The 25200-nt window shown below is 43.7% G+C and overlaps 1 protein-coding gene across 5 annotated transcripts in view; it reads right to left on the bottom strand.

Annotated features, from left to right (window-relative positions):
• MRPS28 (mitochondrial ribosomal protein S28) overlaps nt 1-25200 on the bottom strand; it is a 135380-nt gene that overhangs the window by 15349 nt on the left and 94831 nt on the right. The window contains exons 3-4 of one of the 5 annotated variants that reach the window (XM_075826093.1): nt 23611-23656; nt 23400-23463 (exon numbers count right to left, since the gene is read on the bottom strand). The exons of the other annotated variants lie outside the window; for them this stretch is intronic. Of the exons in view, the coding sequence (XP_075682208.1) occupies nt 23614-23656 (43 nt within the window). The 3' untranslated portion in view covers nt 23400-23463; nt 23611-23613. Of the gene's footprint in view, nt 1-23399; nt 23464-23610; nt 23657-25200 lie in introns of those variants that run through there. 5 annotated transcript variants of the gene reach the window in all.

Raw genomic sequence — 25200 nt, 5'->3', positions numbered from 1 at the left:
ATGGTCACCACCACAAAACTGGAAAACGGTAAAAAATCTAATTGTCAAACTTTTAATTTTTGCTCTGTTCACATCTGTGTCTTTCATTTCCATTGGTCTGTTCGGTCAGTGAACCAGAACAATGAAAATTCTAGCAGTGACGGATACATCGCACAACAAACCAATGACGACTAACGGACTCCAATGACTATAATGGGTTTCTCAAGTTGGCCATCACGGTGCCTAACATTATTGCTGTATGTTGCACTATTATGTCTGGGACTTTAAGCAGAATCTGTGTCGGAGGTATCTAATGGAGCCTCCAATGCAGATGTGAACAGCACCTTAATAGTATGCGGCCATTTAAAATTAGAAGGACATCATCAGTTATGGTATTTGTGGCTAGGCAATGGCAAAAAAAAAAAAAAAAAAAAAAAGAGAAAAAGATGTATAAACAAAAACAGAGCAGAACAAGGGCATAAAAAAAAAAAAGTAGGAAAACCCACAAACCTAACTAAGGCTATGTTCACGTCTGCGCTAGGAATTCCCTTTTCTGTTCCGTCATTGGAGCAAAAAAATAAATGCTGTGACGGATCAGTCCCATGACTTACACCAACGGCACACGATGGACCCTATTGACTTTAATAAGGTCCGTTGGGTTTCGCTCATGGACCGCAAAAAATATTTTTGACAGAATCTGCACCAAGAGGCAGATATGAACACAGCCTAAATACAGACAATTTGCTGAAAATCTCCGCCACTAGTGCAGAACATCCAGCCAATCATTTCCTGAAAACACATGAATCCAGCCATTGTGCCCTTCCCCCTTTTCCCTCGCTGTTGTAATTCCAGCTAAGTATTGAACAATGCTGGAGAAAGTTGTTCTGCCGTCTCGCTGCGCCTGCAGGGGAGCTTATTTTCAATGAAAAGAACAGGCAATTACGTTGTGATACCGATGTCACAAGCTCGAACTGCTGCTCCTTGTAATTTGAACACAATCTCCCAGATACTTTAATCACTTTTAATCCAATTTATTAAAGAAATTCTTAAACAGCCCTGTCGCACCTGCATATAAAGATATCCTGAAAGCCGTCAGCTTGAAAGGCATCTGACATGTCTGTCAGGTAATGTGGAGCATAAACACTGCCCTGTGTGACAGATGTTCCCCGCAGCTAAAACATTTGTGGACGGGAGATCAATGGAGAAAGGTAGCGGGAAGCGGAAATGGGGATACTGCTTACATAGACTCCCACTGCAATGGTTCAGAGGGAAGCACAAATGATAGGTTGCTGTAGGCATGGTAATCATACATAAACCCATCATTATACTCTGGCACCAAAGCCCTAATCCATGACACTGCTCAGCCGATCCTGCATTTAGAGGTGGATGCTTCAAAGAAGGAGATGTTTTTGTTAATAGCCCCATAGTGCTTAACAACCAATAAACTTCTTGTCCAGCTCCGCTGATTTATCGTACTCACATGCCATCGCTGCAGCGCTCCTGCCAAGTCACAACGTTTTAACACTTTAGGCCGGGATCACACACACAGTTTTGATGCAGTTTTTGGCTCAGTTTTTGTTAAAATAAAGCCAGAAATGGATTCAAAAGGAAACGTATAAAGAAAAGACTGATGCATCTCCTTTCTTTTGTGTCCACTTCTGGTTTTTATTCGCCAAACAGAGTCAAAATCTGTACCAAAACTGCACGTGTGATCCTGGCCTAAAGGGGAACTCAACTCAACCAATAGTGGATTAAAGGGGTTTTCCCACTAGTGACATTTATGACATATCCACAGAATGTGTCATAAGTGTAAGATAGATGCGGGACCCGCACCTCTCTCTAGAACGGGGCACCCTAAACCCCACTTTAGCGGTTTGCGCTCACTCTCCCAGCCACTTCCTGATTACATGGTCGGGCGTTACGGAAATAGCGTAACTCGCTGAGCTACGCAGTTTCCACAACTTCTATAGTAGTGTATGGCAGTTTTGTAAGCAGCGTAGCATGCTAGCTACACGGTTTTCCTAACTACCATTCAGTTCCATGGGTTTTACGTAAACCGCGTAGCTCAGCGAGTTACGCCGCTTCTGTAATTCATGGTCAGAAATCAGCTGGAACACAGCGGTAGAACGGGGTATAGGGGCCCCGTTCTAGAGATAGGTGGGACCCGCATCTATCTGACATTTATGACCTATCCTATGGATAGGTCATAAACGTCCCTCATGGGAAAACCCCTTTAAGTAACCGGAGGCATTCTGGACTAACGTTGTGGCACGGTTTGTATGCAAATTCCTGCACTCCTAAGGCCTCCTTCACACATTGCAGATTTGCTCTGTATTTTCCATCAAAAATCAGAAGTGGATGCAAAGACGAGAAGTAAACACTATTTCCCCTGCGTTTAGGATGCAGCACTGGTTTGCGCTTACAAATACTGATGCAAAATACTCACTCAATCTGCAATGTGTGAATGCGGCCTAAACGTTGTAAAATCAAGAAGCAATAATGGAAAAATTAAGCAAAAGAAACTGTGGTTAAAGGGGTTATCTGGAGAAAAAAAATAAATAAAACATTTGCTTAGTAATCCTACGGTATAATTCGATTTAAACATGCTTACCAATATTTTGCTCAAAAAACGGGAACTGAAACTCTAGTCATGTGATTCCGGAACCTCTGTAGCTCACTCCTACATGATGATGCACCGACACAGCCACACGTGACTACCGGCTGCTTCCTACTCACCTTGGTGTCAGCACGTGTTCGAAGATGTGACCAAAAGGGGCTAGCCTTGCTACTGATAGGGTCAGGACATAAATGGGGTCTGGCTTAGGAAACTATCTTGTTGTGGGCGGTGATTAGGCTGCCGAGAAGGCAGTAATGCATGATGGTACATGTAGTAAAGCAGCGACCCCACCTACAACCCAGAGTCTTGCAGCGCTTGGGCCGCGATATCAGGGGGTAGGTTACGGACACTAAAATATATTTTTTCATCAGATAATTATCTATTAGCTTAAGTGAGGCATGTTGTATGTGGGGGTTTTTTTTTTTGGGGGGGGGGGCCTTTAATATCTTAGTCCAGTTTTGCTAAAAAAAATAAGAAATGATTGCAAAAAAATTGTAAAAGTTTACTGCTTTGACAGTACATTATACCAGGCCGATCGTCCCCCTTTGAAACACCTTATTCTAACACCATGTAGTAGGCACAGCGCACTGTATTTGTGTAGTCACTCTCCTGATGATCAAGTTGGGTCCTGTAGTTCCACCTGGCAGGTCGCTCCACTGGATCCACTCCAACCTTTAAAATCAGACATCGAGAAGCAATGCAGCATTGCATTTCAAATAAAAATGTTTAGTCTTACTAAGGCTTCGTTCACACTTGCGTTGTGACACGCCGTTGTTCTGCTCCGTCAAGAGGAGCAGAACAAGGGAATAACGGAAGCAACGGTCCTGTTGCACAATGCTGCGCTATGGTCTCCGGTAATCCTTGCCGGATCTGCCACGGACGCCCCTAACAGTCTCCAACGCAGATTTGAAGGAAGCCTAGCAAGTGATCAAATAAACGAACAACCCTGGGTTTTGCTTTCTCCTGGGGCAACAGCTTCACCATCAGGAGTGTGGCTGCACTGATACAGTGCTCTGCAACTACTACATGGTGTTAGAACAATGTGTGAGGAGAAGAAAAGAAGAAAAAGAGGCAGGAGATTTGCTGCCAGAAATGTCAAAATAAAAACAAATGTGATCGCTGTGATAGGTTTACACAGCAACCACAATATTGGTCCCTTATACTCTGCCCAATGCCCAGGGCTGTTAGCAACTGCGAGGGCACAGGGCTGTGTGCACGGGATCGCGCGTGCACACTCTGAAGTGCCCTCGTAATTAGTCTATATGGCGGACTTCAGAGACCCTGACCGCTGGCCGTGCAAAAACAGCCAGCGGTCGGGAACCTGTTGAGAAAAATTCTAACTCAATAAAGAAAAATACATAAGTCCATTCATAAAAGTGATAGAAATTTTGTTAATCAAAATAAATTAATAACAACCCGATACTTCCATCGTTCATACCCCGAAAGCCAAAACACTGGCCCATTTTCTTATTTGCGATTGTTTAGAATGGAATGTAACACTTGAGACGTTGCTACTCAGGGGACTAAGCTGTTGCCAGAACAGGCATCTTACAGCACCTACAATGCTCATGATCTACTGGGCTAAAATAGCCAAGGTAACCCATTAAAAAGCAATCCAAAGAGCATAACCCATTGTATGTCTGAGCAGGACTCCCTTTCTCACCATCTCCCAAGGTGGCTCCAGACTTTCCCACAGTATCGTGTTCCTGGCACAAACACACGCACGCAGCCAGCCTAGGTGATAATTCACTCGAACTTAAACCACTTTTTTTTCTCTCTACCCCTCTTTTTCAAACTTGTTCCAAACAAGGTATTATCTACATTTGAAATAGTGGCTGAAATTCTACCGCCTCTCCTGAGAAAAGAACAGGGAGGTTTATTGTATCCCACAAAGGATTCTTGAGATATATTGACAGTGCAAGCAATCCACAGTCCTCTTGAGGGTGGAAGGGATTGTTCGAGAAGTTTTCTCACAGAAAACTAAAACTGAGGGAAAGTGGCGCATAGGAAACTTAGCTTGGCGACATACATACTATCAAAACAGACGGACACCTGACAACAACAACAGGCTACAGTTTGAGGACAAAGCTGGACATTCATGGGCAACCAAAAAGAAAAAACACCAACAAAACATGTCCTCCTGTGAGAAGAAATATTCTGCATAAGACATTTGGCGCCATATGTCCAAGATAACCGCGTCCAATCTACTCAAGAAGCACCATCTGAACTTGCCTGATCAGATCGCTAAAGTTACATGACCATTTTTTATGTATCATCAGTGAAGGTGCCATAGTGGAGAGGAGAGCTTATTAGGGAAATAGCAGGAACACATTGTTATGCAATGATAAGGAACAAACGGTGAGAACATAAAAGTTAACTTATCACTGGTGAACGTGGACTTGAAATGTAAATTTAATTTTAATGGGGAAAAAAAGAATATGGGTCCTCTTACACGGCCCAACATGGGCAGTGTAAACAAGCGCCAATCAATGAGACAGCTTGTTGATCGGCGCTTATTTGCTCATTTCACAAGTAGCTATGTATGAGGACGAGCGCTCATTACTACAATCACTTGTACCCATACATTTCTATCATGTCGGCAGCGCGTCTCCCTGTTTACACTGGGAGATGTGCTGCAGACAACGAAAATTATTTTTGTGCTGCATAAACCCGATAATTGGCCCGTGTAACAGAGCCTTAAGAGGACAGAGATGATGCAAAGCGGATAGGGAAAGGGAGTTCAATGCTTTGTCTGCTCTACTCTATCACTTATAGCAGATTGTCCACCTACACTAACTAGTTGTAATTGGCTAACTAGTTATTGCGGTTTGCATAGGTCGCTAATAGTCAGTCTACGCGTTTCACCTGTGGTTTTACCCACAGGCACATCAGGAGACTAGATTTTATAAGGGCACAAGAGTCTGAATCTTCAGCAGCCACAATTCAAGCTGCAATGGCGGTTAAGACGACAACTATTTAAAGACAATGACCCGTCCGTTGTATCATGTCATGTGGCCCCCTGGAAGCATGATTGGTCAAACATAACCAGCCCAATGTCCAAACAGGAGCTGTGATCGGTGTGATAGGGGACTTGGCCGTTGCCTTGAAAATGACAATACACAGATCGTGGAATGAACATACAGAGAGGAACTTATACAGACACCCAGCGATCTTTGGACAGAGAGGGAACGGTCTCCTTTACTCCATATAATACGGGGGGTAACAGAATAAAATAGTGATATTATGAAACGGCCGCATGTACAGTATATAATTTAGATTACATAAGCCATCTTATTCAGAAATGGCATAACACTGCATGATTAATGTATAAAGGCCAAATGTATAAAGGGCATAAAGCTATAGTTATCTAAAATATAAAGTGGCCACTGGGGCATATAAGGGGCAACGTAAAAAATTCTTTACATCCACCATATTACATATCCCCATATAATATTTTAGCCTGTAAGCATGATATCCATACAGCCCTGAATGGGAGCGCTAGGACTAAACAAATAATTACAACAAGGTGCCACTTATTATGTGAGATGTAAATGCTCGATAAGAACTTGAGGCAATGGCAAGGACTAGAAAATTCTTCAAAATTAGATGTATTCAATAAATGGAGCAAAAAAATAATAAAATAAAAAGATTGACTCAATGAGGCCCAGTGGTCTAAAGAATTTAAATCTAAATATCCATTGGGCCTCCTTCCTAAGAAGTCTGTTATCCAGGTTACATCTCTGGTATGAGGGAGGCAGCCTTTCTGGTCTTTGGAATCTGAGGCAAGTGGGGTCACCGTTATGATGGCAGGACATGCTTTGCCAGCGGCAGAATACTCGCCTCTGCTCCGGGACTCCTGCTCTGGGGAAGCCCCTGCCATCATTGTCCATATGGGGCACGTTTACATGTATTGGTAAAGCCAAGATCTACAGGCAACCACTTTCAAATGGGCTTCCTCCTTTTTCTGGACCATCTTCTCTTTTTTTTTCAGCAGCAGCATTGTGTGAATGGTACTTTTTTTAAAAATCCAATTGACAAGAACGTAACATCTGACTGCTATGATAAAACACTGTGGGCGCCAAAACGTGTGACCATAGCCTACTACAAAAAGCAAAAAAAATAAAAATGTTTTATTGCACAATTATTGAGCTGTACTTATTATAAGGCGGATGCAGATACAGAATATCTATAATATCATCAACTGAATTTGACACAAAGATAAAAAAAATCTTGGATACGAGACGTGGAACTAGCCAATTCTCCACATTGTCATTAAAGCTTGCTGGTCCACATCAAAGTATTACAAGCAATGCTAAGAAAAGAAGTTTACTATGTGCCATACTAGCTTAGTTAGGTGGTAAGTGGGATCATGGAGGAACGTGTTCTTCTGTTGCCTTTGATCCTATCTGCTTCATGGTTAGCTTCTTTTTTTTTTTTTCTCTATTTAGAGGTGTAAATCTCTCAAACTAGAAGGCAAAACAGGTCATAAAGGCAGCACTAATGTGACAGAAACCCTTGTGAACCACAACAAGGATAACTTCTATAACCGCATTTTCTGTAACCCCACCAGGACCCCATTTTTCTGTTAGTTGTGGTAACCCAGGTCCTCCCAGGGAAGATATGAAATAGTAAAACAAGACTGATGTTGCTAATAAACACAAAGAAAAAATGTATGGAATATTTCAGGATGATCAGTTTTGTAGATTAAATACACCTGGTGCTATAATTTCTCCCCATAACAGATTACACAAGGCCCACATTCAAGAGCCATTTCTGAAGGCGCCCTTAGATTACAGTTATAGACGTAGCATTACTTAGAGAGACATTTATATACCCACCGCTTGGGACTCCTCTATGAACCAGACGGAACCAGCCCGCAAGTAATGTTACATTTCCCATGCAAAGACTACTGCCGTTAGAATGTGTAGCCTGAAGAAGCAATCAGCTGCTCTCGCCGGGGGGTAGGGAAGCCGGACCAACAGCAATCAGTGGATTGGCATACCAGCATTTACTGAAAGGAAACCGGTCATCAGCTTTTTGGTCATCAAACTTCTGGCACGGTGCGGTAGGAGTTTCCAGAAATATCCCACACGTGGCCCTAGCGTCCTATTGGACTGAAACACAGGCCTCAGAATCAAAGGAGCACCTAGTGGATTTTGGGGCCTCCTTTTTTAAAAAAAAATATATATATTTTAGGCACCATGTCAGGTTTGAAGAAGTCTTGTGGTGCCAAAACAGTGGAAACCCCCCCAAAAGTGACCCCATTTTGGAAATTCACCCCTCAGGAAATGTTTCCAGGGGTATAGTTAACATTTTGACCCCACAGGTTTTTTTGCTAAACTTATTGGAATTAGTCTGTAAAAATAAAAATCTAAGTTTTCTTTTTTTACAGGAATAAAGAAAAAAAAAGCACCCCAACATTTGTAAAGCAATTTCTCCAGATTAAGGCAATACCCCCCCCCCCCCATATGTGGTAATAAACTCCTGTATGGACCCATGACAGGTCTCAGAGAAGGAGCGCCATTTGGATTTTGGAGCGCAGATTTTGCTGGAATGGTTTTCCATGTTGTGTTTGCAATGCCCTGGAGGGACCAAAACAGTGCAAACCCCCAAAAGTGACCCCATTTTGGAAACTACACTCCAAAGAATTTTTCCAGGGGTATTGTTAGCAATTTGACTCCGCAGGCGTTTTGCATAATTTATTGAAATCAGGCCGTGAAATTGAAAATCTAAATTTTTTCTAAAAAAAATGTCGTTTTAGCTCAGATTTTTTCATTTTCACAATAGATAAAGGTGAAAAAGCACCCCAAGATTTGTAAAGCAATTTTTCCCGAGTTCAGCAATACTCCATATGTGGTAATAAACTGCTGTTTGGACACACCGCAGGGCTCAGAATGGCAGGAGCGCTACTTGGCATGCAGTTTGCTTGACTGATTTCTCTGCACCATGTCACATTTGCAGAGCGCCTGTTGTACCAGTACAGTGGAAATCCCTGAGAAGTGACTCCATTTTGGAAACTATACCCCTCAGGGCATTCATCTAGGAGGTGTAGTGAGCATTTTGATCCCACAGGTGTTTCATAGATTTTATTAGAAATAGGCAGCAAAAATGAAATGATATTTTTTGTAAAAATATGTAGTTTTTGCTCCCAATTTTTTATTTTCACGAGGGGTAATAGGAGAACAAAAAACACCACACAATTTGTTACTCAATTTCTCCCGAGTATGGCATGTGTAGTCCTAAACTGCTGTTTGGGCACATGGCAGAGCTCAAAATGGAAGGAGAGCCATTTGGCTTTTAGAGTGCAGATTTTGCTGGACTGGTGTACGGGCGCCATGTCGCATTTGCAGAGATCCCATAGGTATCAGAGTAGAGTGGAAAACCCTGAGAAGTGACCCCATTTTGTAAACTAAACCCCTCTAGGAATTTATCATTTGCCTAGACATATGAAAGGGCTTAGGAGTAAAAAAAAGAGCACAATGCGCATTTGAGGTCTATTTTGGTGATTTTCGCAGCATTTGCCCACAATGGCAGGGCTCTGGTGTCAAATAGTATAATAAACCCCCAAGGTGTGACCCCAATTTTGGAAACTGCACTCATCAAGGCATTTTCTAAGGGGTATAGTGAGCATTTTGACACCACAGGTTTGTGTTTTTTGTTTTTTTTAATTAGAAATGAACGTTCAGTGGATGGTGCAAAGGGAAAATTGCAATTTTTCACCGATATGCCATTTTAGTGCACAATATATTGTGCCCAGTTCGTGCCACTGAAGACAAATACCTCAAACTGTTCAGCGGGTGATCCTGGGTATGGCAATGCCATATATGTGTAGGTAAACTGCTGTTTGGGCACGCTGTGGGGTTTAGAAGGGAAGGAGCGCCATTTGGCTTTTGGAGCGCAGAATTTGCTTGGTAGTTCTGTTTGGGGTTTTGCTGGTATTTCAGTTTATAATGTGGGGGCATATGTAATCTGTGTGGAGTACATCAGGGCATAATAAGAGGGTATAATAATGCAGTAAATGAATAATACATATATATGTGGCCAGTGTCGCACTGATAAATGGTGCTCAATCTTACCTGCTTTTGGAACACTCTGCACAATTTGCGTCGCCATATTATGAGAGCCAAAACGTTTTTATTTTTCTGGCACCGGAGGATTGTGAGGGCTTATTTGTGGTGGGACAATCTGTAGTTTTCATTGGTACCATTTTGGGGTACATGCGATTTTTTGATCACTTTTTATTAAATTTTTTGGCAAGCAAGGTGACCAAGAACCAGCAATTCTGATAATGTTTATTATTATTTTTTGCGGCGTTCACCGTGTGCTATAAATGACATATTTACATTATGCTGCGGGTCGATACCATTACGGCGATACAATATGTATATAGTTTTTTTTATGTTTTACAGCGTTTGCACAATAAAATAACTTTTGATTCAAATAATTATTTAGTGTCATCATATTCTGAGAGCCATAACTTTTTTTGTCAAAAAAGCTTGTTTTTTGCGGGACGGGTTGTAGTTTTTAGTGGTATAACTTTGGGGTACATGGAACACGTTGATCACTTTTTTTATTCTGTTTTGGGAGGGGTAATGACCAAAAAACAGCAATTCTGTAATAAGTTTTTTTTGGTGTTCACCGTGCAGGTAAAATAGCGTGATATTTTTATAGTTCGGGTCGTTACGAATGCGGTGATACCACATATGTGTACTTTTTTTTGTTTTCCATTTTTTCCTATAAGAAAGACTTATTATGGGAAAAAAGGCAGTTATTGTTTTTTTTAGCTTTGAAACTTAATTTTTGACATTTTTATAAACTCTTTTGTCCCACTTGGGCACTTGTAGGCATGAATCCCTGATCGCTATTCTAATACACTGCACTACCTACATAGTGCAGTATATTAGAGCTGTCAGCGATTCACTGACAGCAAGCCTATTAGGCTTTGCCTCCTGGCGTGGCCTAATAGGCTTCCGTACCAGGCTATTGTTAGGCCTCCGGTTGCCATAGCAACCATTGGCACCCCCGTGGTTGCCATTATCAACCATAGGGTGCAATCTAACCACCTAGATGCAGCGATCGCTTTTGATCGTTGTATCTTAGGGTATGTGCACACACACTAATTACGTCCGTAATTGACGGACGTATTTCGGCCGCAAGTCCCGGACCGAACACAGTGCAGGGAGCTGGGCTCCTAGCATCATACTTATGTACGATGCTAGGAGTCCCTGCCTCTCCGTGGAACTACTGTCCCGTACTGAAAACATGATTACAGTACGGGACAGTTGTCCTGCAGCGAGGCAGGGACTCCTAGCATCGTACATAAGTATGATGCTAGGAGCCCGGCTCCCTGCACTTTGTTCGGTCCGGTACTTGCGGCCGAAATACGTCCGTCAATTACGGACGTAATTAGTGTGTGTGCACATACCCTAAGGGGTTAATCAACCTAAACGCAGGCTAGCTCCGGTCCTGGCCGTTACAGCAGGATGTCAGCTGTGACAAACAGCTGACGCCCACGTCCATGGCAACCATCAGGGGTGCCTACAGGCTAGAAACCACCTAGATGCAGCGATCGCTGCATCTAAGGGGTTAATCAGCCGGATCGGAGCCTAGCTCCGGTCCTTGCCATTACAGAGGGGTGTCGGCTGTAATATGCGGTGATGGCGCTGGCTCAGCTTCTGAGCAAGCTCCATCACAAACTCATTCTCAAGGAGCTGTGATTGGTCAGTCACAGCAGACTGACCAATCACAGCGATCCCCGGAAGGGGACCGCTGGGATTGGTTTCCTGTCGTCTTGCTGTGCCGATCAACTGTCAAACAGCTGATGGCACAGTTCTGACACCCTGTCCTTTGACAGGGTGACAGCTTACATCCATGACACACCAGTACGTCCCGGTGTGTTAAAGCATTGCAATGCATGACAGAGTGAACAGGGATTTATATAAATAAAATACAAGTTATCCTAAATCTTTTCCCACAAAGCTATATATTATTCCGCTCCTCTTCTCCTGCTTTATAACATGCTGTTCACAGATTGGACTGTATGTTCAAATGACAGGTTCCCTTTAAATTCCCTTTTTGCATCTCTCCACAATTACACATACAGCAGAACTCACCTAAGAGGAATGACAAGGACGGCAGGATTCAACTCAGCATAACCATGCAGGTATTTGGAAAACCCGGATTATCAGCTGTTTTGAAGAATCAGCGGCGAGCACATCCCCACCCCACACATCCACCTCAAACATGCAACTGCGCCACACACCCCACTGTTTTTTTTACGCAACACGTTTTATAAAAACGCTTGCGTAAAATACTAACGGCTCGCTTTCCCATTGATGTAAATGGGAACCTTAAATCAAGAGTTTGCTGCTTTTTTTGCGTGTTTTTTTTACGCATATTGTGTGCACTTTTTGGCACATAATTAGGACTTCCATTGACTATGGGAACATTTGGCACGTTTTACGTGCAAAGGAATGGACTCGACACGTTTTACACAACACGTTTTTTAAAAACGCGTGTGTAAAAAAGTGCGTTGCATGTACTAACAGCGCACTTTACCAATTATGTAAATGAAAAGCGTAATCAAGCGTTTTATGTGTTTTTTGCCAAAAAAAACGCGTCAAATACACGCCGTGTGAACATGTCAATTGAAAAGTCATTCACTTCACTTTCATCATTCTAAGGCTGGGTTCACACACCCTATTTACGGACGTAATTCGGGCATTTTAGCCTCGAATTACGTCCGAAAATGCGGCTCCAAAGTGTCGGCAAACATCTGCCCATTCATTAGAATGGGGTTACGATGTTCTGTGCCGACGGTCATTTTTTTTACGCGCCGCTGTCAAATGATGGCACGTAAAAAAGACGCCCGCGTCAAAAGTAGTGCCTGTCACTTCTTGAGACGTAAATGGAGCCGTTTTCCATTGACTCCATGGAAAAACAGCTCCAATTACGTCTGTAATGGACGCAGCGAAAAGCGCCTGAAACATGCCATTACGTCTGAAATTCCAGAGCTGTTTTCTCCTGAAAACAGCTCCGTAATTTCAGCCGTAACGGAGGCTGCTGTGTGAACATACCCTTAAGGGTATGTGCACACACAATCAAAAACGTCTGAAAAATACAGAGCTGTTTTCAAGAATACCCATAGCCTTTTGGTGTGCCCTATAGCTTCTGCCAGCTGCATTGTACAATCACTCCCAAAATGGGAGCGGGACACTGCTTAGCAATTTGAAGACACCTTTTCTGGGCTTGTAGCCAAAAATAGGGAAGGGGGTGAGATTCCCTCCCACATTTACAGCAGCTGTGAGTCAGGCTGCTTTGCCTTATTCACATTGCTGTAATTCTGGGAAGTGCTCCCTCTGGTGGATAACATAGGAAAACATGTCAAATTATTTAATTTTTAATACATACCACCACATGGATGAAAAAAATAAATCCAGCAAAAAAACCAAAAACATAATAGAAGTAACTTACTTAAAAAAAAAAATAAAAAAAAAGTTTAATTTGCGACACATTTCCTTTAAAATAGAGCAATGGCAGCACTCTGGATATAAGTAGATATAAATCAGACAGAATAGGCGATTGGTCAGGTCAGATTAATTTTTTTGGTTACTGACTGAATCTATGCGTGTATGGGACGATCAGCCAATTCACCACTAGTTATTCTGTACAGAACAGTGGACCAGCCCATAATACACAACAGGAAGAGAACGCCTGGCCATTGCCTAATCTGAGAGAGGAGAGGCTGTAACCATAAGAACAGTTAGATTTAAAAAAAAAAAAAAATATGCCAGTATGTGGCACAGGGCGGTTAGGTTTTAGTATCAGAAAAAGCTTTTAAAATTGGCATCTTATATGATAGAATAGTCTCCACAGAGTAGTAAAGTCGGTATATGAGAATATTGAGTCTCCATTGATGGTATAACAGGTTCAACAAACCTCATCAGCAGAAAAGCAAAAGGGAAAACTATGTTCTATCACAGATACAAAATGCCAAGCAAGCAAGTTGTCCCAGTGCTGTGAAGAGGCCAGAATGTGCCATGGCCGGCTCCCCCTCCCTCCGAGATCTCATTTCAGCAGATTATCTTGTACTTGCACAAGAGACAGCAGCTGTATGGAAGATGTTGTTAAGTGTACACAGAAGTAGTCATCATTGCCTGCACATCATCACTATTGATCAGAGGATGCATGGAATTCAGGCTTTTGAAATCCAAACAAAAGCACTGGGTCACTTAGGAAAAAGCCAAGTGGCAACACAGATAAGTGCGGCTTACGCGGAGCGATGTATGCAAGGAATACAGAGAAAACATCACCAATGAATCAAGAAACAGTGTTGTGTTCTTTGAAGTCGGTCAATGAAGAACGCCAACATTGCCATGTGGTAGGATATATGTAACCATCTAGAATACATTTTTATGAAACAGCGCCACTCTTGTCCATAGACTGATATTTCTTGGTACTTTCTGAAATGGCAGTATTATTGTTGAACACTAAGGGCATTAGGCACATTATGTTTCTTGTGAATAAGGCTTCATGCACAAAGTCTGTATGGTGGCACAAAGAGACCCTATGGCACCATCTTACGGAGTTGACTTGTATGGCCTCTGGTAATAGGGCATCTAAATGGAACAGCCGTCACACGGACGCATGTTTTTCAATGGGGCCGTTGTTTCAACGGACCGTGTGAAGGGTCCGTTGAAAAATAGAACCGGTCCTATTTTGCTCAGTTTTCACGAATCCCTCCATAGGCTCAAATCTATTGGGATCCGTGAAAACGGGACTCACACAGGTGCACCTCAGACGTGAAAAACGTCCCGTTTTCACATCAGCGCTTCCCCACGCTCGTGTGAATCTAGCCTAAGGGTGCATCCCTCCAACATCGCAGACTTGATAAATCTTAGTAGAGGCCTTAATGTGATCCGCATTGAGGACAGAGCCGGATGTGAATAAAGCAACGTCTGTACAGCGCTATGGAATAGAACAGTAAATAAATCGTATGTCCGCCTACATACACACACTCATCATTGAATTTGAAGAAGGGGAAAAAAGAAAGACAAGGCGCTCCAGACCAATCACGGTCTGTCATTGCGTCCGAGACAAAAGCGTGACTCATCGCTGGAGAGGATAGACCTCCATTCCAGTCTCCATTGCGGTCTTGCTCTGCACCATGATAGCCTTCAAGAGCTGTGACGTGTGGTCAATGGAACACCTGTAGATGAACTTCTGGCTCATAGCCCAATGTCACGCAAACGCCTTCTGAGGGTTTATGTCAGCACTGATTGCCTAGGCTTGTGATGTGAGATCAAATTTCACTTAAAGTACAGAACGGTCAGTATGCGCCGTTCTTCCAATTCAGATGATCCGTCCGTGCAGAGGTTCGCCTCTGCGCGCCTCTTGCGGTCATTCCCGTTCTTTGTTGTTGTCCCAACCTCCAGGACATGCAATGTTGAACAGTTCGCGGACATCTCGGCCTAGGTGGGCAGCTATCTGCCAGAGTGATAAATCTAGGTCTGTCAGTTCAAGGATTCTGTCCCTCTCAGTTTGCGACAAGTCCCGATAACTGGCATGTCGACAGGAACAGGAACCATCACATAATCATCCCCCACTTGCTCCGATTTTTGAGGTTTCAAGTGGCTAAAAAACTTTAATTTCAATCTGGCTTATATGCCCCTACCACAGATTGGAGCTCGGTGCTGGAAAATGTGATCATTTGCAGATCTGAGCAACACCTGCTACTTCCTCAATTTTCATAACCTTACGGCTCATACATGTTGGTGTTGCAATTTCAATGTTGAGGGTATATTGAAGGCTATTGTAAATACATTGTTTTCCTTATTTTACACTGATCCGGAGTTATAGTATGAATAATAGCCTGACGTTGCATTCACATTTCTATCGGTGATCATCCTGTTAGACCTCTAATTTAGCTCCTATAATGCAGTGGGACAGTTAGTTTTACAACATTAGATTAATGTTCAGATGTTGAGACAGCGAGATTGCTGGATGATTTCAGCTTAGATGACTGCAGAACTGTGAATGCAGCTCTGGAGTATAATACACAACAAAAATTATGAACACAGCGTTATAGTAATTCAATGCATTTATAAAGATTGTTAACACCTAATGCAGCAGATTAAAGAGTAACCATTTACATTTTTTTCCCACATCAATTAGTGATAAGGAACTTGGTAATAAATATTACAGAAAAAGGTCTCTTTCTTCACCTACCAGACTCATCTCCTCGTCTCCCCCCCCCCCACCTCATACACTAGTCCCCCAATCTCAATTCACTGGTAAAAATCAATCTTCAGTGAGGCACAGATGAGGACAGATAATCAGATCAGGTTACAACTGCTGCCCATAGAAGTCTATGAAGAGTAAGGAGGCAGCTTGAAAAAGAGAAAGACAAAACGCTGCTATTTCCAGAAAGAGTTTCAGTCTCACCCTACCGAGCATGTTCACATGACGCTCAAAAAATACGACGTGTAAACGTGTGAAATATGCTAGCGTTTTTATAAAGCGCTTTTAAATACAAGCATCTTTGATGCATTTTCACAGTTTTTTTTTACGTGTTTTGTGTGCGCTTCTTGGCATGTAATTACAACTCCCATTAACTGTGGGAACTATTGGAGCGTTTTCGGTGTGCTTTACACACCAAAAAACTGACCCGACGCTTTTTTTTTTATGCGACAAGTTTTTAAAATACGCTCGAGTAAAAAAAAAAAAACGCGTTGTATGTACTAACGGTGCGCTTTCCCATTGAGGTTAATGAGAAGCTTAATCAAGCATTTTTAATGTGTATTTCAGAGCGTAAAATGTGACAATACACGCCGTGTTAACAGTGCCTATCGCTGCTCATTACTGCAATGTAATGTCCTTCCATGCTGCTGCTGCTTCTCAGGGTGTGCTGCAAATAGGGGAGCAGGATATCCTCTTTTCTCTGTGTTTATAGAGAACCTTTCACGTCCCCGTACATGTAATGGGAGGGCTGCACAAACCCTGGGGCACTTTACATTTTTTTTCTACCTCCCACTGTTATTTAGATATCGGTGCCATTATATTTGGCGCCCGATATTTAAATAACTCCCTGAACAGTCAACGGGGCGTGTACTGTCAAGGGGGCGTGTTACAATGGCTGTGACACTGTCCAATCAGATATGGATCGTGCCACAGCATGAGAGAGTGTGCGATTGCAGTCTCTTCATCTGAACAGGCAATGGGGCGTGTCTCTGCTACGGACAGAGCTGTGGGGAGGAGCTCTTATCTCTTCAGCTCTTGTGAGAGATCAGTTTTGTACTTTGTCTGACGAACTGGCAAGGGGGACGTGTCACGGCTACGGACTAAGAGCTAGTGAGCGCTCACACTGTCCGTAGCAGAGACACGCCCCCTTGCCAGTTCGGCAGACAATACAAGACTAATCATACGCTAGATCTGAAGAGATGAGAGCTCCCCTCCACAGCTCTGTCCGTAACACTGACACGCCCCCTTGCCTGTTCAGGTAAAAGACTGCAATTGCACACTCTCCTGCTGTGGCACTGTCCATATCTGATTGGCTGTGACACTGTCCATAGTAACACGCCCCCTTAACAGTACACGCCCCGTTGACTGTTCAGGGGGTTATTTAGATATCGGGTGCCAAATATAACATCACCGACAGGGGCGTAGCTAAAGGCTCATGGGCCCCGATGCAAAAATTCTTACTGGCCCCCCCCCCCCGCAAACTCCTCATGGCCGACGGTCCGCAGCTTTCAGCTGCATCGCTGGGTCTCCTAAGTGACCCAACAATGCAGCACTAGCAGCCGGGGGCGTCACTAAGGCTGGGTTCACACACCCTATTTACGGACGTAATTCGGGCGTTTTAGCATTGAATTACGTCCGAAAATGCGGCTCAAAAGCGTTGGCAAACATCTTCCCATTCATTTGAATGGGTCTTACGATGTTCTGTGCTGACGGTAATTTTTTTTTACGCGCCGCTGTCAAAAGGCGGCGCGTAAAAAAGACGCCCGCGTCAAAGAAGTGCCTGTCACTTCTTCAGACGTAAATGGAGCCGTTTTCCATGGACTCCATAGAAAAACAGCTCCAATTAAGTCCGTAATGGACGCAGCGAAAGACGCCTGCACATGCCATTACGGCTGAAATTACGGTGCTGTTTTCTCCTGAAAACAGCACCGTAATTTCAGCCGTAACAGACGCTGCCGTGCGAACATACCCTAAGGGCTTAAAATGTCAGGGAAATAGCCCCAATACATATGTGTCCGCCCAAAAAAATGTGTGTATATGAGACAGCATAGCATATCTATAGCACTACGACCCCATAAACTATGGATAGGATTAGATACAGTGGCTCAGCAGACAGTATCACACATGATAGGATTAGATACAGTGGCTCAGCAGACTGTACCACACATGATAGGATTAGATACAGTGGCTCAGCAGACAGTATCACACAAGATGCGATTAGATACAGGGCCCAGCAGACAGTATCACACAAGATTGGATTAGATACAGGGCCCAGCTCGCTGACATTGCGGCTCCAGCGCTGGACCCATGACAAGTAAGAATAATAATTTTGCTTCTTTGTGTTACTGATTATTTTTGTGTGTGTGTTTTTTTTACAGGTTCGGTTGTTGGACTTCGGATTCGAGGACTTCAATGACGGCGTTTTTTTTATTCTCAATAAAATGGTTAATGAGGGTTGTTTTTTTATTTCAATAAAATATTTTTTCTAAGTGCTTGTATCTTTTTAAACTTTATTATCACCGCCTTAGTAATGGCCGCTGGCTGATTGACAACCTCCATTACTAAGGCGAGGCTTAATGTTAGCCGGTGCAGAGGCTACACTAACCCCCATTATTACCCCGGTACCCACCGCCACCAGGAGTACTGGGAAGAGCCGGATACGAACCAGTACCCAACCATCTGTAGTGATGGGCAGGCACCGGGGTGGCCGCAGGCTGGTAGTATTAGGCTGGGGAAGGCCAAAAACAGTGGCCCTTCCCACCCTTGTAATGCTGCCTGCTGCTGCTGTGTTGTATCTGGCTGGTTATGAAAATTGGGGGGGGGGACCCCACATCGTTCTTTCCAATTATTTTTTATTTATTTTTTTTTAAATGACGTGGGGTCCCCCCCATTTTTCATAACCAGCCAGATACAATAAAGCAGCAGCAGCCTAGCATCACCAGGGTAGGAAGGGCCACTGTTTTTGGCCTTTCCCCTCCTGATAATACCAGCCTGCGGCCACCCCAGTGGCCAACGATCACTACAGATGGTCAGGTACTGGATCGTACCTGGCTCTTCCCAGCACCCCTGGTGGCGGTGGGTACCGGGGTAATAAAGGGGGTTCGTGTTAGCCTCTGCATCGGCTAACACTAAGCCCCGCCTTAGCAATGGATGCTGTCAATCAGCCGGCGGCCATTACTAAGGCGGTAGTAATATAGTTTAAAAAAAAAAAAACACAAAGACATAGAAAAAATATTTTATTGAAATAAAAAAAAAAAAAACCCACACAGCCCTTATTAACCATTTTATTGATAGTAAAAAAAAAAGCTGTCATCGAAGTAGTCCTGGAATCCGACGTAGTCCAACGACCGAACCTGTAAGAAAACACACAAAAAATGATTAGTAACACGTGTGTTAGGCTTAGATACAGGGCCCATGTATGATACGGTCTGTGGGACCCTGTATCTAAGCCTACCACAACGTAGGCTTAGATACAGGGTCCAGCAGACAGTAATCTTATACAGTATAAGATTACTGTGTGCTGGGGCCCTGTATCTAAACCTACCATGGTAGGCTTATATACAGGGCCCATCAGACAGGATCACGCATGGGCCATGTATCTAAGCCTACCATGTGATTGGCTTAGATACAGGGCCCAGCAGACAGGATCACGCATGGGCCATGTATCTAAGCCTACCATGTGATTGGCTTAGATACAGGGCCCAGCAGACAGGATCACACAATCTGTGATCCTGTCTCATGGGCCCCCTAAGCCTTCTACATCGTAGGCTTAGGGGTTGTACAGTCCCTAAACATTGATGGCCTATCCTCAGGATAGGCCATCAATAGCTGATGTGTCTCTGGGGATCCGCGAATCAGCTGTTTTGAAGGGGCCGCAGCACTCGTACGAGAGCTGCTTCCCCTTCATTTCACTACTCGCCCACACTGTGAATCGCCGACACGGATTCACAGTGTGACCGGAATGAAGTGACAGGAATGAAGGGGAGCAGCTCTCGTACGAGTGCTGTGGCCCCTTCAAAACAGCTGATTGGCGGGTCCCGGGAGTCAGACCCCACCAGTCAGGGCTAACCTTACCTTCCTCTTCGGCCGCGGCGGGAGTTCTGTCGTCTCGATGCTGTGCGCGGCGCATAGCGCTGTGACGTCATGCGCTGCGCACAGCGCTTGACGTCAGGACCTCCGCTGCGATCCGGAACCAGGAAGGTAAGTAAAGTATGTTACTATAGTAACAGGAGCCCGTGGCCCGAGTTACTATAGTAACTTTTTATTGATGTGGTGCGGGGGGCCGTGGGCCCCCCTGGCTTCGGGGCTCAGTCGCAATTGCGACCGCTGCGACCCCTATAGCTACGCCAGTGATCACCGATATCTAAATTACGGTGGGAGGTAAAAAAAAATAAATGTAAAGTGCCCCAGGGTTTGTGCAGCCGTCCCCATTACATGCTGCACAAGTATGGGGAGGTGAAAGGTTCTCTTTAATTCTATATGTTAATTGCGAAATGGTGTGCAAATGAGAACATACCACAGTATTCTTTCATACTGAAATATCAGACCATGAAACCAGTAAATAATCTACACACATATGTAATGCCATACGGAACTTCTTTTAATGATTTATAGTAGGGGGTACAACACATCAGCTTTTATGTTTTTTTTTATTGAGCACAAGGGGGAGATCCCTGTTTATGAGGAGTTAACTCACTCATCCTTTTCAATAAGTCCCCAGCATCTAAGGTGTGTATTATGTGCTAAAACAAATGGGGTACAAAACTGCATAGTACACACTGCAGCTGCTGAAAGGGGTTGTCCCAGGAACAAAGAATTATCAGCTATGTACAGGACAGGTGATAACCATCTTTATGCTGGCGGCCCCACCGATCAGGAGAACGGGGCTTACAAACACCCAGATCCTCCTCACTCCCCCCCCCCCCCCCGCCACAGTGAGGAGGAACTTGGACGGAGCAGTGCCCGAGCATGTGCCCACTGCTCCATTCAATGCCTATGGGACTGATGAAAAAAACCGAGCGCTGTACTCGAGTGTTTCCGTCAGTGCCATAGACTTCGCATGGAGTGGCAGCGCACATGCTCAATCACCGCTCTCCCCACTGCGGTCATGCAGTGTGGAGGAACAGGTGGTTCGAGACCCATGTCCTTGCAAAACCTGGGGCTCCCAGCTATAAAACATATCACCTATCATCTGGATAGGTGATCATTTTTGATTCTGAGAATACACCTTTGTAAGGAAGTCTGTTATCAGATTCTTCCCCAGGTCAGTTCTTGATAGGGTTGCACGATGCATCGAAACTTCGATACTGTTTCCATACCGTGCACCCTTAAACAGTTCAATTCCGTAATTTCATGTATTTCGATATTAAGCTGTGCGGCCGCACAGCTTAGCATTGTAACACATGAATGTATAAGAGCGGGGCTGCGGCTGTGTAATACAGCCATTGCCCCGCTCCTGAGTCCTGACAACAGGTGCGCTCGCGGTCAGCATGAGGTGATGCGGTTGACACTGAAAACAGAACATGGTGGGCGCACTGCATGTTCGGTCTTTGGTGCCGGCCCCGCTGCTCATTAGTGCAGTGCCGGCCATATCATCTTATGCTGACCGCGCGCACACACTTCTTGTCAGGAGTGGGGAGATGGCTGTATTACACAGCCACAGCCCGGCGGCGGCGAACAGAGAAATCTCTCATCTCCGTTGTTATTCCCGAATGCTGCGATCAAAGCTGATCGCAGCATTCAAGGGGTGAATGAGAAGGGGGGGGGGTGCCCTTATGACTGCATAACAGGTAATTCCTGTGACGCAATTGAGGGGCATACCATATATGGGCAGACAGCCCAGGGTCCATTGAAGGACCCCAGGGCTGTCTTACCATATTTCCTGTTTGGGCATACTGAGGTATGTCCTAAGAACTGCCTGTGTACAATCAGTACCCAGGCTAATGTACTGGCATATAGATATATGCCAGTATATTAAAGTTTAAAAATAAAAACTAAAAAAATAAAGTAATGTTAAATAAAAAAAAACAACTTTTTTTTACAATAAACATTAAAATAAGTCTCAATACATAAGAAATACACATATTCGGTATCGTCGAGTCCGTAATAAATTCATAGCGTCATTTATGATGTATACACGGTTAGAAAATAAAATAGAAACGGCTTTCTTTCACTTATTAATGTGAGGCACGAGGTAGTATGAATTTTGAACCTCCATGTGCCTCCCATTAATAATAATTGACCCCATCATGTACCTCACACATTAACCCAATGTTGTCCATTGTTACTGAGGAACATGATGGGGTTAATTACTGTTCATGTGAGGCACGTGGAGATTGAAAATGGCTCACATCAGAAAATCGAAGAACTTTTTTTTTTAAATTTGTTGGCAAAGGTATCGTTTTGGTATAGAGTATCGCAATACTACACGAAGTATCGGTATCAAAGAGAAAAATGTTGGCATCGAGACAACCCTAGTTCTTGAAAAAAAAAAAAGCAGTGTCCATATACCCGTATTACATGTTTTGTTTCATCTCCCCCGTACATTTGCCTGGCGTCTTCTAAGGTGCTGCATCATCGGCCGCTTCATCCAAATCCCGTGCCTGCGCGGTGTAGTCTGTATCCACGTCAGTCAAGTACAGTGGAGAAAACGGAGAAAAACTGGAGGGGTTACAGATCAAGACGCAGGACACTTACTGGTCCAGAGGGCTCCTTGTTACTAAAAAAAGAATATGACGCACAGATGAATAAATGTGTTTTTTGAGCATTTAGATGTAAGAAGAGGTATGTGGACACTGCTTTTCTCAGTACCTGACCAGACCTATAAGGTTTTTGGGTTGGGGAGGGGGGACGGGACTGGTGACAGAACCTCTTCTTATAGAGGGGGTGCCCTACATGGCAGTAAGTGGTTGACATAGGTGAAGGAACTTCCAAAAAGTGATGTATGACAGACTGCTTCTGCACGATTACCAAAGAAAAGAAAAAGACAGCGCTTCATAGGGCAACACCATTAAAATCGGAATCAGAGTAGTGGGTGAATGTATACACTCACCTATGATGGGCACAACTCCGGTGGATGCCTTAATATAAAATCGGTTAATAGAGCAGCATGTGGCTTTCTCCTGTCCGAGATCTCGCATTGGCGCCAGTATCTGAAGAAATCATTTGTAGAAACAAATGGAGATTGTCGTCGGGGCTGCCCACAGAATCCAAAGATCAAGAATATTTAAAATGCACTTTATAATAGGTGCAGAAGCTACGAGTTCCGGGATTGGACTTTTGTCAGGCAAGTATACCGTTCCGCAAACTGCGTCTGCAGGAAGAGATAAGCAGTGCCGCTGATTTCTGGATAATCGTCAGGTTCTGACAACTGAATGATGAGGATTATAAGAATACCGTCTACGGGCTGTCAATGGAAAAGTTCTATTGACGTGTATTATATACAACATCCTACCATATATGATGTGTGTATAAAGGTAAGACGCTACTCTCCTATTGAAGTAACAGGGACTGATACAGGAGATCTGGGACAATGATTGTGAACACTTTAATCTAGTGGTGGGAAAATGCTGCTGGCAATGTACAGCTGTCTCCTGGTGCTCGGGAGCTGCTGGATGGAGCGATAACATCTAAAAAAGCAAGCAGGAAATCAGACATGAGTTACCACATTGTGTTCACATCTCACTCCGTTTTGCAGGAACAATAACAAACAGCCGCCCTGCAATAGGTTTGGCCTAGATTTCCATTACGCAGCACAATTATCTCTAGGTACATACGAGTTAAACACATGATCCTCGGTAATTGGTAGGAAAGGCCACAGGTCTATGAAAAAAAGACAAAATTATATATATCCATGATGAATCGGCAAGGCATAACGGAACATGCGGTTATTAGAAGCCCTGAAGACCGTCATTTACAGCGTCCTTGATGCAGGCAACTTGGGCGGATTTTTTTTTATATTCAGTTCTATTGGTGTGCAGTTTTTGTGGCTATTCAGCAAAAGAAATAGGCTGGTCGTTCCAATCTGTCCGGAACGTGCAATATTAGGAGAAACATCAACCTAAAAGACCTTTAAGGAAATGCTTGTTTCTAGCAGGAAAGGTAATCATTCGGATCGGTTAACCTAAAATTAGTTAAAAATGTACAAGATTATAAAATATAAGACGGTAAAGTCACTTTCTTAGGCCATGTTCACACTGAGTTTTTTTTGCAGGAGGAAAATTCTGCCTCAAAATTCCGTTAGGGATTTTGAGGCAGATTTTGACCTGCCTGCACGCCGTGTGCAGCGATTTTTGCGCCGTTTTTAGCTCGTGCCCATTGAGTGCTAAGGGGAAAAAACGCCACAAAATATGCTCTCTCTGCCTCCCATTGATGTCAATTGGATGTCAGAGGCGTAAACGCCCGAAGACAGGGCATGACTATTTTTACCGCGAGACGGTTTTTCCGCTCGCGGTAAAAAAAAAAACACCTCCGCCTCCCATTGAAATCAATGGGAGGCATTTTCAGCCATTTTTTGGAGCGGTTTCTGCGTCAAAAAAAAACTCTGAACAGGGCCTAAAAGAATTCCATGAATCAAAAAGATAATATTGTCCGGAGTGGTATTTTTATTTATTTTCTCTGGTCTGGTGCAGGGATGGGGGGGGGGTGGAGTTAGAAAACAATGATCAACTTTTTGAAGTGGGGTTCCTATTTTTTTGGTCACAAAAGTATATATATTTTTTTAAATTAAATAATAGGCCGTATAAATGGAAAGAATCTTGCTCAAGTGAGACACCGAATACTCGTAAGTAAATAACCATAAAACCCTTTTACTAAAACACAAGAACTGATAACATTGGGTTTGATCAAAGAATGGCTTAGGGCTCATTCACACGAGCGTGAATCTCATCCGTGTGCTGTGGGGGTTGAAACGCATAGCACACAGTCCCATTGTTTTCAATGGGGCTATTCACACATGCGTGAGTTTTCACGCAGTGAGTGTTCAATGAATGTCCAATATTAATACGTTTTAACGCACCTAGCCGCCCATTGAAGTGAATGGGTGCGCGAAAACCACAGACAGCACACGGATGCCCTTGCGTGTGCTGTCCCTTGTTTCACAAATCAATCACATAAAAATAAAGAAGAATTACATGCGAGTGCGTGAAAAACAGTCTTAAATATCACCCCTATCTACTAGAAACGCCCACAAAACATCTGAAACCACCCACTTTGAATTATATATGCATAAGACACGCCCCTTTTGGTCCGTTTCGCTGTACAATCCTGTGAAGCACGGGATGTTTGGGGGTATGTTATGGTCTTCAACCTTGAAGATGATCATTTACTGGCATTAATAATGTGGTTCAAAAGACAGTCAAGAGCCG

This window comes from Rhinoderma darwinii, chromosome 5, assembly GCF_050947455.1.
Source record: "Rhinoderma darwinii isolate aRhiDar2 chromosome 5, aRhiDar2.hap1, whole genome shotgun sequence".
Classification (NCBI taxonomy): domain Eukaryota; kingdom Metazoa; phylum Chordata; class Amphibia; order Anura; family Rhinodermatidae; genus Rhinoderma; species Rhinoderma darwinii.
The sequence above is the reverse complement of the archived record's forward strand: the minus strand, read 5'-3'. Positions and strand labels throughout refer to the sequence as shown.